The 12,290-nt window shown below is 38.7% G+C and overlaps 2 protein-coding genes across 3 annotated transcripts in view; one reads left to right on the top strand and one right to left on the bottom strand.

Moving 5' to 3' along the window:
- The window catches only part of PCM1 (pericentriolar material 1), a 113,870-nt gene extending 110,075 nt beyond the window's left edge, over window positions 1-3,795 (top strand). The window contains exon 42 of the mRNA XM_082680271.1: window positions 3,678-3,795. Within this exon, the coding sequence (XP_082536397.1) occupies window positions 3,678-3,703 (26 nt within the window). The 3' untranslated portion in view covers window positions 3,704-3,795. The remainder of the gene's footprint in view (window positions 1-3,677) is intronic.
- Window positions 1-12,290, bottom strand: part of ASAH1 (N-acylsphingosine amidohydrolase 1) — a 45,780-nt gene that overhangs the window by 5,093 nt on the left and 28,397 nt on the right. For both annotated transcript variants that reach the window (XM_082680278.1, XM_082680279.1), the window contains exons 4-10: window positions 11,871-11,957; window positions 8,157-8,235; window positions 4,848-4,922; window positions 3,965-4,010; window positions 3,250-3,394; window positions 2,655-2,709; window positions 2,442-2,523 (exon numbers count right to left, since the gene is read on the bottom strand). In XM_082680278.1, coding sequence (XP_082536404.1) covers window positions 2,442-2,523; window positions 2,655-2,709; window positions 3,250-3,394; window positions 3,965-4,010; window positions 4,848-4,922; window positions 8,157-8,235; window positions 11,871-11,957 — 569 coding nt within the window. The remainder of the gene's footprint in view (window positions 1-2,441; window positions 2,524-2,654; window positions 2,710-3,249; window positions 3,395-3,964; window positions 4,011-4,847; window positions 4,923-8,156; window positions 8,236-11,870; window positions 11,958-12,290) is intronic.

Here is a 12,290-nt window from a genome sequence, read left to right as displayed (position 1 = left end):
AAAGAATAAAATAGGGCTTCCCTGGTGGCACAGTGGTTAAGAATCCACCTGCCAATGCAGGGAACACGGGTTCGATCCCTGATCTGGGAAGATCCCACATGCCGCGGAGCAACTAAGCCCATATGTCACAACTACAACTACTGAGCCTGCGCTCTAGAGCCCACAAGCCACAACTACTGAGTCCACGAGCCACAACTACTGAAGCCCGTGCCTAGAGCCTGTGCTCCGCAACAAGAGAAGCCACTGCAATGAGAAGCCCGCTCACCGCAACTAGAGAAAGCCCACACACAGCAACGAAGACCCAATGCAGCCAAAAATAAAAAAAATAAATTTATATACATATATATAAATCTCTATAAAGAAGAATAAAATACATGGGAATAAATTTAACCAAGGAGGTGAAAGACCTGTACACTGAGAACTATAAGATACTGTTGAAAGAAGCAGAAGAAGACACAAACAGAAAGATATTCCACTGTCATGGACTGGAAGAATTAATGTTAAAATGTCCAAACTACCCCAAAACAAGCTACAGATTCACTGCAATCCCTATCAAAATTCCAAAGGCATTTTTCACAGAAATAGAACAATCCTAAAATTTGTGTGGAATCACAAAAGGCCCTGAATAGCCAAAGCAATCTTGAAAAAGAAGAATAACTATATTCCACACTGTATTACAAAGCTATAGTAATCAAAACAATGGTACTGACATAAAAACAGACACATAGATCAATGGAACAGAATAGAGAGCCCATAATTAAGTTATGAAAAAAGAACCAAGAATATACATTGGAGAAGGACAGTCTCTTCAATAAATGGTGTTTGGGAAACTGCACAGCTACATGCAAAAGAATGAAACCAAACCACTATCTTACACCATACACAAAAATCAATATGGATTAAAGACTTAAATGTAAGACCTGAAATCATAAAACTCCTAAAGGACAACACAGGCAATAAGCTCCCTGACACTGGTCTTGGCAATGAGTTTTTGGATTTGACACCAAAACAAAGGCAACAAAGACAAAAATAAACAAGTGGGAATACCTCAAACTAAAAAGCTTCTAAACAAATAAAACCATCAACAAAATGAAAAGGCAACCTAGTGAATGGGAGAAAATATTTGCAAATCATTTATCTGAGGAGGGGTTAATATCCATAATATATCTGGAACTCATACCACTCAATAGCAAAAAAAAAGACAACCTGGTTAAAAAATGGACAGAGAATCCGAATAGACATTTTTCCAAAGATGGCCAACAGGTGCATGAGAAGGTGGGAAATGCAAGTCAAAGCCACGATAAGCTATCATCTCACATGTCAGACTGGCTATTATCAAAGAGACAAGCGGTAACAAGTGTTGGCCAGGGTGTGGAGAAAAGGGAACCCTTGTGCACTGTTTGTGGGAATGTAAATTGGTGCAGCCACTATGAAACCACCAGTATGGAGGTTCCTCAAAAAGCTAAAACCACCATTACCACCACCACCAATCCCACTTCCAAGTGTTTATCTGAAGGACATGAAAACATGAACTCAGAAAGATGTCTGCAGCCCCACATTTACCACAGCACTATTTACAATAAGCCAAGTTATGGAAACAACCTAAGTGTCCATCTAAGGACGAATGGATAAAGAAGATGTGGTACATATACAAGAGTATTACTTAGCCAAAAAAAAAGAATGAAATCTTGCCATTTGTGACAACATGGATGGACCTTGAGAGCATTTTGCTAAATGAAATAAATCAGACAGAGAAAGACAAATACCATGTGATCACACTTATAAGTGGAATCAAAAAACAAACAAAGGAATTCATAGATACAGAGAACAAACTGGTGGTTGACTGGGGGTGGGTGGTGACAGGTGGGCAAAACGGGTGAAGTGTCAAAAAGGTACAAACTTCCAGTCATAAAATAAGTATAAGTCCTGGGGATGTAATGTATATCATAGTGTATACAGTTAATAATACTGTACTGCATATTTGAAAGTTGCAAAGAAAGGAAATCTTAAAAGTTCTCATCAAAAGGAAAAAGAGGGCTTCCCTGGTGGCGCAGTGGTTAAGAGTCCACCTGCCGATGCAGGGGACATGGGTTCATGCCCTGGTCCGGGAAGATCCCACATGCCGCGGAGCGGCTAGGCCCGTGAGCCATGGCCGCTGAGCCTGCGCGTCCGGAGCCTGTGCTCCGCAACGGGAGAGGCCACAGCGGTGAGAGGCCCGCACACCGCAAAAAAATAAAAAAAGAAAAGAAAAAAAAAAAGGAAAAAGAAATGTGTAACTATGTGAGGTGATGGATGTTAACTAGACTTATTGTGGTAATCATTATGCCATATATACAAATATCTAAACATCTTGTAGTACATCTTAAACTAGTATGTCAACTGTATCTCAAGAAAAAAATAATAAATATTAAATCTGATAATAAAGCAACCAAACAGATTACCTTGTGCTATTTTCCAGAACTGATCTAATGATAAACCCTATCCACTTGGCATCTTTCTTTCCCAAAATCCATTCTATGACACCTGGAAGAGATCAAACACACACAGTGTCACAGGTCCTAGAAGACATTAAACTATTAACCAGAAGGCACAGTCTAGCCCTCCTCTTAAAACAGCTATGAAATTCCCATTTTATTTAAGAACTCTCTACTCACCCATAAAACCGCCATTTGTACTGAAACGTTCATTAAGCGTAAGACTAAGTAGTCCCTGAAAAGAAAACCAAGCAATGTCAGAAACCTCAGCCATCCTGTTTAAGGCCCCCTCACTGTGCTATTTTACACTGTTATATCAGGTCCTGGATTGGGAAATTGAGCCGGGGTGGGGGGAGAAAAATCAAAACCATGATACTCTGACCTTCTATTAACAGAGCTTTTTTAGAAGTTCAAAGCATTTTTCACATATACTGCGTGAGATAAGTAGGTGGGATGCTGTTGGCCACAATTTTCTGACCAGGAAACTTAAGTGCAGAGACTTAATGACTAACTTGCTTAAGGGGCAGACCCATGGCCAGATCCAGATTTACACTCCCAGCCCTTGAGACCCACCACATGCTTTATCTCCACAAAAGGCTCTGAAACCCCCGCTTCCTACTCTTCTCTACCATGTGAGCTCAAACCTAAGAAGGAAGGTAACAACAAGTACAATGCGATGAACTGGGGCTTCATATTCTTTTTAGGTCCTCATTTCCTTAGACTCCACCTTTCACAGAGAGCTACCTGTAAAATTATGTAACAACAGATTCCTTACTGGTTTGAATCCTGTTAACATGCCCACATAGCCAGCAAAGCCTGCCGCCTTGAAGACAGTTTTATTGTTTCTTTGGAAGTCCAAATTCACTGTTAAAGGTTTTAGTTCCTCAGTTACGACCCAGGTATTATTGTTTACATTCCACCTACAAAAGACAAATTTCAGTTGACATTTGATAACAATGATAATAATGATGAATATGATAATGATGGTCAGGCATTATACCATGTGCTTTATCTACATAATCCCTAATGATCAATCCTCACAAGGATTTTTCAGTATGGGTAGTTTTAGCCTCCATTTTCCACATGATAAAACTGAGGCTCAGAGAAGTTAAGTAACTCCCCCAACATGGCACAGCCTATATTAGCAAACCCCAGGTTAGTATTTAGGTCTCTAATTACAAAGCCCTGTTATATTTTTTTCAGAAAGGTCAAGAAGACACATGAAATAGAATGCTACTCTTCCTTCTAAGCAATAAACTAGAAGTGCATCTAGGGCCTTCAAGCATGCTCCAGATTTCTGTCCACTGGGTGCACCTCAGCTACAAACTCTCAAATAAATGAATAAGAGTGTGCCCACCTGGTCTCAAAACTACGGAATCTAGGATCTCTACTTCTGGTCATATTCTGGGAATGACTTGGGACTTACTTTTCATCAGTGTAATACAACCTACTCTTCTCAGGGACTGAGACACACCACATGTTTTACTTACCCAAGAAATACTCCAAAATCCATGTTTCGGGCGTGTAGTAGATGACCTAATTCAAAGTAAGCAGAAGAGACATGTAACAGCAATTATGACAGTATGACTGATTCTAAACCAAAGCTGGACACTTAATTTTGTTTAAGTGATATTCCCAACTGTTCAATCCAACAATAAGAATTAAGCAGCATCTGATATCATAGGCTGTAACAAGATCAAACTGCTGTCCCTGTCACACTGGCCAGATTCCCCCCCAATACCTGAGAGCACAGGGTTCCAGAGAACTGAGACTGGAATATGGGACAAGGGTAGGTGGTCATTTTGTGGTTCACTATGACACAGTCCTACTCAGACACAGCTATCTCAGCCTCATCTAATGCAACTTACCAACATGCTTCCCTTCAGGGATTGTCACCTACAGCTATACCCAGAGAACAGGTCAAAACTAAGAGTGAATCAGGGTAAATCATCCTGTGCCTTGTACACTGGGCACTTGTCAGGAAAAACATGGAAAAGTGAGCACAGGGTCCCTTGGCTGGAAAATGATGGGAGAAAGTCTGTCCTGCCCCTGTGAGTACTTATATCAAATCATAAATAGGGGTATAAGTAGACTATGAAGAATAGTAAGAATGTTTATAATCCTGAAACACTTCTTCCAAGAGTTTTGCATACCTGAATTAAACTTTAATAGGCATTACAGTGGTCTTAAAATAAGAACAGCTTTCAATTCACTTTCAAAAACTTACCAAGATCTATAAAACCATATGCAACATGCACATGGTATTTACATAGCAAGCCTGTATTTTACAAGTTCTAATTTCATTTAGTTAAAGATTTTTCTTCTACTTTGTACCTTGTACCACCCACCTTCCCTCAGCACACATTTATTTACCTTCTTTGTCTTCTGTTATTATTGAAGTACAAATGGTAAAAAATTCATAGAAAATATTGAATGAAATAATCTCTCCTATGAGAAAAGACAGGAAACTTTTGGTCAATATATAGAACTATGACATTGTTAGAAAATTCTTTTTTTAAGAAAAGGTTGAGATATGGGGAGGGGGAAGGGTAAGCTGTGACAAAGCGAGAGAGAGGCATGGACATATATCACTACCAAACGTAGGGTAGATAGCTAGTGGGAAGCAGCCGCAAAGCACAGGGAGACCAGCTCTGCTTTGTGACCGCCTGGAGGGGTGGGAAGGGGAGGGTGGGAGGGAGGGAGACGCAAGAGGGAGGAGATATGGGAACATGTGTATATGTATAACTGATTCACTTCGTTATAAAGCAGAAACTAACACACCATTGTAAAGCAATTATACTCCAAAAAAGATGTAAAAAAAAAAAAAAGAAAGAAAAGGTTGAAATATCATCGCCGTGTGAGTTTCTGCCTGGGCATACGTAAGTGTCCGCAGACAGTCTGAGTGAGTCTGAATGGCTGGTTGGGTGCAGGTGTCTCAGTAGCCTGTACTTTCTGCAGATTCAAGATAAAATGAGTCCCCAGAGAAGCAACTATTGGACAAGCTGAACATCTGGGCATGTTGGAATTATACGGCAACATAATGTCCATAGTTTTCGACAATATGCTTCATTTTAGTTTTCTTTGGAGGGCTCAAATATGATAATTTAATACATCTGGGTCTTGGTTGGATGCTGAAAATGTATTTTGCTCAGGTTTTTAGAGTGTGACTAATATTTCTAAGGTGAGAAAAGAGACAGTAAAATAAGTGCTGAGCTTATCAAGAAATTCCATTGTAAAACATTTTTAATTTTTGAACATTTTTCCTAACCTGTACAATAATAATACCACTCAGCTTTTAATTTGAAGGTATACAACACACTTTTTCTCTGTTCCATTTCATGTTAACATGTTAAGCTTAATATGTTTTTTTCCCACCCTAATGTTTATTTTATTTCCATTTGATTTCTATTTTGGTGAAATTCCACTCTTATTTTATTATGACTCATCTGTTAATCTTCTCAATCCATTTTTCTCTTGAGTTATACGTGGTATTCATTTGCTAGAGTCCTTTACATAATAAAGGAATTAAAGACATTTCTCATATAGACTGAAAAAACATATTTCTAGTATGTTAATTATCTTTTTAAAGAAGCAAAAACAAAAAAAATCTAGCCACTTTTGTTGATAAATACTATTGATTTTTAGAAATTCTCAGTCATCTCTTGTAAAACCAAGGTATATAGAGTTTACTTAAAGTAACAACTCTATTGATTTGATGGCTTAAAAATAAAACTTTTGGGGCAACAGAAAAAGTCTTTTTCATTAAATTAAGTGCTATAAATTGGAAATGGAAAATTTAAAAACAGCTTCCAAAAACATCAATACTTAATTTAAGGATATGATGAATATGAAGAATATGATAAATGATATAACAAAGGATTTGATGAATGAATGATATGCAAGACCTCTTCCCTGAAAATAAAAAAATACTGCTCAGAGAAATCAATAACCTAAATAAATGCTGAAATCTCATATACCAAGTTTGTGGCTTGGAAAACTCAGGATTATAATCCCACTGAAAATATCAGTAGGTTCTTTTGTCAAGTTGATTCTAAAATTTATGTGGAAATGCAAAGGGTCTAGACTACCTAAGAGAATTTTAAAGAAAAAAAGAAAGTTAGAAAACTTACAGTACCTGATATTAAGACTTACTATAAAGCTTTAGTAATTGCAGTAGCATAGTATTGGTGTAAGAAAAGACAAACAGACAAATGAAACTAGGTGGAAAGTCCCCAAATAGAATCAGATACACGCAATCATGTGATTTATATCAAAGGCACCACTGCAATTTACTGAGGGAATGAGAGTCTTTTTAATAAACGGTATTGTCAATTGGAGAAAACTTGAACCTTGATCTATAATTCATATCATATGCAAAAGTTAATTCAAGATACACAATGGGCCTATATGAAAAAAGTAAACAAAAACATACAGAAGAAAACACAGAAGAATATGTTTGGGGGTAGGCAAAGATCACTTAAATGGGCATAAAAAGCACTACCCATCAAAAAATTGAAAAATTGGACTGCATTAAAATTAAGAATTTCTGTTCATCAAAAGACACCAATAAGAAAATAAATGCAAGCTACAGTGTGGGAGAAGGTTTGGCATACATACATCTGACAAAGGACCTGTATCAGTATACATATTAAGAATTCCTTCAAACCAATAAAAATGGGCATTAGATTTAACAAGCACAATGAAGGAAGGAAGGAGGGAGGGAGGGAGGAAGGGAAGAAGAAAGCAAGGAAGAAAGGAAAAGGTCAAAAAACTGTTCAATCTCATTAGTCATCAGGGAAATGCAAATTAAACAATAATGGGCGAATATAACACACTCGACAAAGTGGACTAAATAAAAGACTGAGACTATCACGTGGAGAATTAGCAAGTGGAGAAAACGAAAACTCTTGTACCAGGTTGACTGTCAATGGGTACAATCACTTTGGAAAACTGGCTGGCAGAGTGTACAAGGCTAAACATATAGCTACCCTATGACCCAGGACATATCGCAGAGAAATGAGTGCGTATGCCCATCAAAGGACATGTACAAGAGTGTTCATAACTGCTTTATTCTTAATATCCCAAATCTGGAAACAAAAAATATCCTATTCATACAATAGCCTACTACCTATAATGATAAGTGCAAGAAACCAGACAACAGTTCATACTGTTCGGCTCTGTTTGTAAGACGTTCAAGAGGCAAAATTAATCTACAGTGAAGTCAGAACAGTGGTTAACAGGGGACTCAGAACTGTGTGAAAGTGCAGGATGGAGCATGCTGGATTGCTGGAATTTGTTTCTGTATCTTGTTCTGAGCTGTGATTACACGCATGTATGCATTTAAAAACCTCGATTGCGCTGTATACTTAATATCTGTGCACTTTACTGTATGTATACCATACCTCAATAAAAAAAATTTTAAGTACTTTATTCAATGTTTTAAAAGCTGCCAAGTGGGGGCTTCCCTGGTGGCGCAGTGGTTGAAAGTCCGCCTGCCGATGCAGGGGACACGGGTTCGCGCCCCGGTCCGGGAAGATCCCACATGCCGCGGAGCGGCTGGGCCCGTGAGCCATGGCCGCTGAGCCTGTGCGTCCGGAGCCTGTGCTCCGCAACGGGAGAGGCCACAGCAGTGAGAGGCCCGCGTACCACAAAAAAAAAAAAAAGCTGCCAGGTGAACTTTACCTAAAGGTATTTCAGTAACTGCTGCAATCCCCTTCATTTCCTCCTCGAAAGGCCCGGGAAAGTTGCCAAGTAGACCAGGCTGAAAAACAAATACACTAACAGTCATTCAGCCTAAAGTGTGGCTTTGAGATTTGGTTCTTTTACATATAATTTGTACTAGCTATTGCTGCCATAATAGATGATCAAAGCTTACTTTTGAAAGCACTTTCACATCATGTATTTCTAAAAGATTCTATGTTATACTCAATATTGGGCCCCTATAACTCTTGCTTGTGTACCCCATAAACTCATCTCAAGTACTAGGCAGAGACCTATGATTCTCAGATTGTTTTTTCCTGCCTTATAGTTCACGCTATTCTCTAGAGAGATGAACTAGAATAATTCCACTTGGATGTCCTAACATGGCTCACAACACAGGAACATCACAACAAGCATTCCTCATCTCTGCTCAAACTTGCCCTCTAGCCATTAACATCACACCCTCATTACTGCTGTCCTTCCTTGACCGTGGTCTTGCTGTCTGAGGTTTGTTACCCATGGTCAACCACAGCCCAAAAATATTAAATGGAAGATCCCAGAAGTAAACAATTCATGAGTACTAAACTGCATGCCATTCTGAGTAGCACGATGAAATCTCCTGCCATCCTACCCTGTCCCACCTGGGGTCCCCAACCACTGCCACTGTCTGCTCCTGACATTCAACCATCAGCTTTGTCATGGCTTGATGATCCAGGATCACCAGAAGCAGATGCTCCTGCTTCTGAAGTAACGTCAGGTCACTAGTAGCCTAATGGTATGTCACAATGCCCACTTCATTCACCTCACTTCATCTCATCATGTAAGCATTTAATCATCTCACATCATCACAAAGAAGAAGGGTGAGTACAGGACAGTATGATAGCTTGAGAGAGAGGGCACATTCACGTGACTTTTATTACACTGTACTGTTATAATTGTTCTATTTTATTATTAGTTGTTGTTAATCTCCTACTGTGCCTAGTTTAAAAATTAAACTTATAGGTATGTACTTATAGGAAAAAAACAAAGTACACATAGGGTTCAGTACTATCTACAGTTTCAGGCATCCACTGGGGGTCTTGGAATGTATCTCCCAAGGATGAGGGGTACTAATGTACTATTCCCTTCCCACACTCATAGCAACAAATCTGTATTCTAGTGATTCACAAAACACTTGTAAGGTTAACAGCCAATCTTAGGCTGAGATGCATTACCACATCCTGTTAGCAAACAACGGACACATGAGCAAATTCAATGTGGACATACATACTTCTTTTGCATGGTCTGATTTATATATGTCATTTAGTGATTACCAAAATAAATTCAGTGAACATCCATCATCTCAAATAAATATAAAATTTAAAAAAAAAGAAAAAAATTTTTTTCTTGTGATGAGAACTCTTGGGATTTTCTCCTTTAACAGCTTTCATATGTAACACACAGCAGCGTTAATTACAATCATCATGCTGTACATTACATCTCTAGTACTCATTTATCTTGTAACTGAAGTTTGTACCTTTTGACCACCTTCATCCAATCCACCTTCCCGAATCTGATCTCTTTTTCTATGAGTTACTTTGCTTTTGAAGTATAATTGACCTACAACACTATGTTAGTTCCCAGTACACAACACGGCGATTCAATATTCTATACATTTAAAAATGATCAAGTCTAGTTATATCTGTCACCATAAAAAGACGTTAACTTATTATTATTAATTATATTCCCCACACTGTGCATTTTATACCCATGACTCTTTTATTTTGTAACTTTAAGTCTGTACCTCTTAATCTCCCTCACCTGTTCCTCTCCTCCCCCCAACCCCTCTCCCCTCTGGCAACTACCTGTTTATTCTCTGTATGTATGACTCTGTTTCTGTTTTCTTAACGTTTGTTCAGTTTTTTAAATTCCACATGTAAGTGACAACATACAGTATCTGTCCTCCTCTGACTTATTTCACTTAGCATAATACCGTCTAGGTCTTTCCATGTTGTCACAAATGGCAGGATTTCATTCTTTTCTATGGCTATTATTCCATTGTATGTATATATATGCCACATCCTCTTTACCCATTCATATATACTTTTATTCTCAACTGCAACTATTCACTAACAATTAGATAAAGAATTAAGCTTACAGCCTCTTGCTAAGATAATGTGTTTAAGATTTGCAAGTCTCATTTTTCACTAACTTGGTAATTATATGTAATGTTATCTAACTAGGCAAATCATTTTTTTGCCTAGGAATTCAAAGCATTGCACAAGCGGAACACTCCTGCCAATTTAACAGACGAAAATGACTTACTGAACAGTTGTTTACCATTTTTTACATGCAAGCACTGGGCTTTACATACAGTAAGTCATTTAATCCTCACAACCACCATATGAAATATGTATTATTAGTAAGTTCTCCCTGGAGAGAAATCTGAAGTTGCATATGTTAAGAAACTTGTCGGAGGACACACAGCTAGTGAGTGACTGATCTAACCTTAAAATCCAATGTTTAAAGAACAAACAAAACCCTTAATGTCTGATTGCGAAGTCTGGGCACTTAAACCTTCTGCATGCTGCCCTCCCTGCTGACACGCAGGTTAGGGGGATTAGGGCACCTGGGGCATCTGGGGGCCTCTTCTGCTACTGCTTCTGCCAACGTTTGTATTTTGGGGAAGTCTGGTGAGTATGAACATAAAGGATAGCCTTAATCAAAGGCTCTGAGAGCACAAACGTGAGGAATAACAGGTTTGGTGGTTGGCAGGTACAAGTGTCATAGGAATGGTATGCCCGGAACGTCCAGCCTCTAGGACAATGATTCTCAACCGGGGATGGCTTTCCCCCCGGGAAGATCTGGTGAAGTCTAGAGACATTTTTGGTTGTCACAACTGAAGGGGTGCTACTGGCACCCAGTGAGTCGAGGCCAAGGACGCTGCTCAACACCCTACAATGCACAGACAGTGCCCATGACAAAGTATTATCCAATCCCACATGTCATCACTATTGAGGTTAAAACATCTGCCCTAGGGCCTTGGTTTCCTCCCCAATCCTTTCCCCAAAGCACAGACTGAAAGAGGGTGATGAGGATCTCTCTGGGGGCTCTAGGGCCCAGGCCCTAGATTTTCTACTGGTTTCATCTAAATAAAAAAAGGGTCTGAGAAATGGAATCTTCCTGCAGGACCAAGAAATGAAATGGTCTGGTGAACGCACAAAGACACGAAACACACAACCCAAGTGCGTTTCAATGGTCACAGCTACTGAGGGGCAGGGCTGGGCTGAGCGTGTCATTTGGTCATATCTAGAACATCGCTCAGTGTCTTGACATGCTCAGGCAAAGTACTTAAGAAAAACCCAAATTTTCAATAGTGAACTTGCAAACCTAAGTACACATCACAGAAGGAAATGCTGTACTCCCAGATGAAACACGGATATTTGCCCAATGCTCTGTAAAACAGTTCATACTTTTAGAAAACATTAAAGAGCAGCTAACTGCCAAAATTTGCCATGCTATTTTATGTCCTATTACTGTAATATTACCAAGCCCCAGAATTTTAAGTCCCTCTGAAGTTTTGACAGTAGTCTGGAATAAAAGCACACTTGTCCAAATTATGCCTTTAAATAAATAACAGAGCCTTTGCTGAACTCGTGTGTGTATATGTGTACCTGTGTGTGTTTAACATTTACTGTAGGAAATAATATTTCTTACCAACTTTTGATCCACTAACTGCACAATTTTTCCACTTGGCTCAAATGCATTTATCATATTTTTCAGGGAATTCACTATAACTTTTAGCTGAAAAATAAATTTAAAAGTTGATAAGAGACATAAAGAAGTGTTGACATTTAAGATTAATACTGGTATAATGAAAACAGATCTAGACCTTCTGACTTACCCATATGCAGCTAAATAGAGGAGTACTATTTAAAAGCGTATATGTAAACACATCTTTAACATGACATTTGATTAACCATTTAGATGATGCATATGATATGAGCTAAAGAAACAAAGGCAAAGGCTAGTAAAAAGAGCAAGACGCTACAGAGAAATGACATCTTTCCTCTACTATCATTTATTGTAAATGGCAGAGAACCATGGAAAGCAGATTCTTAAAATACTTGGTACATA

The sequence above is a fragment of the Grampus griseus genome (genome assembly GCF_964374135.1).
Source record: "Grampus griseus genome assembly, chromosome: 21".
NCBI lineage: Eukaryota > Metazoa > Chordata > Mammalia > Artiodactyla > Delphinidae > Grampus > Grampus griseus.
Note: the sequence above shows the minus strand (reverse complement) of the source record. Positions and strands in the feature narration are given on the sequence as shown.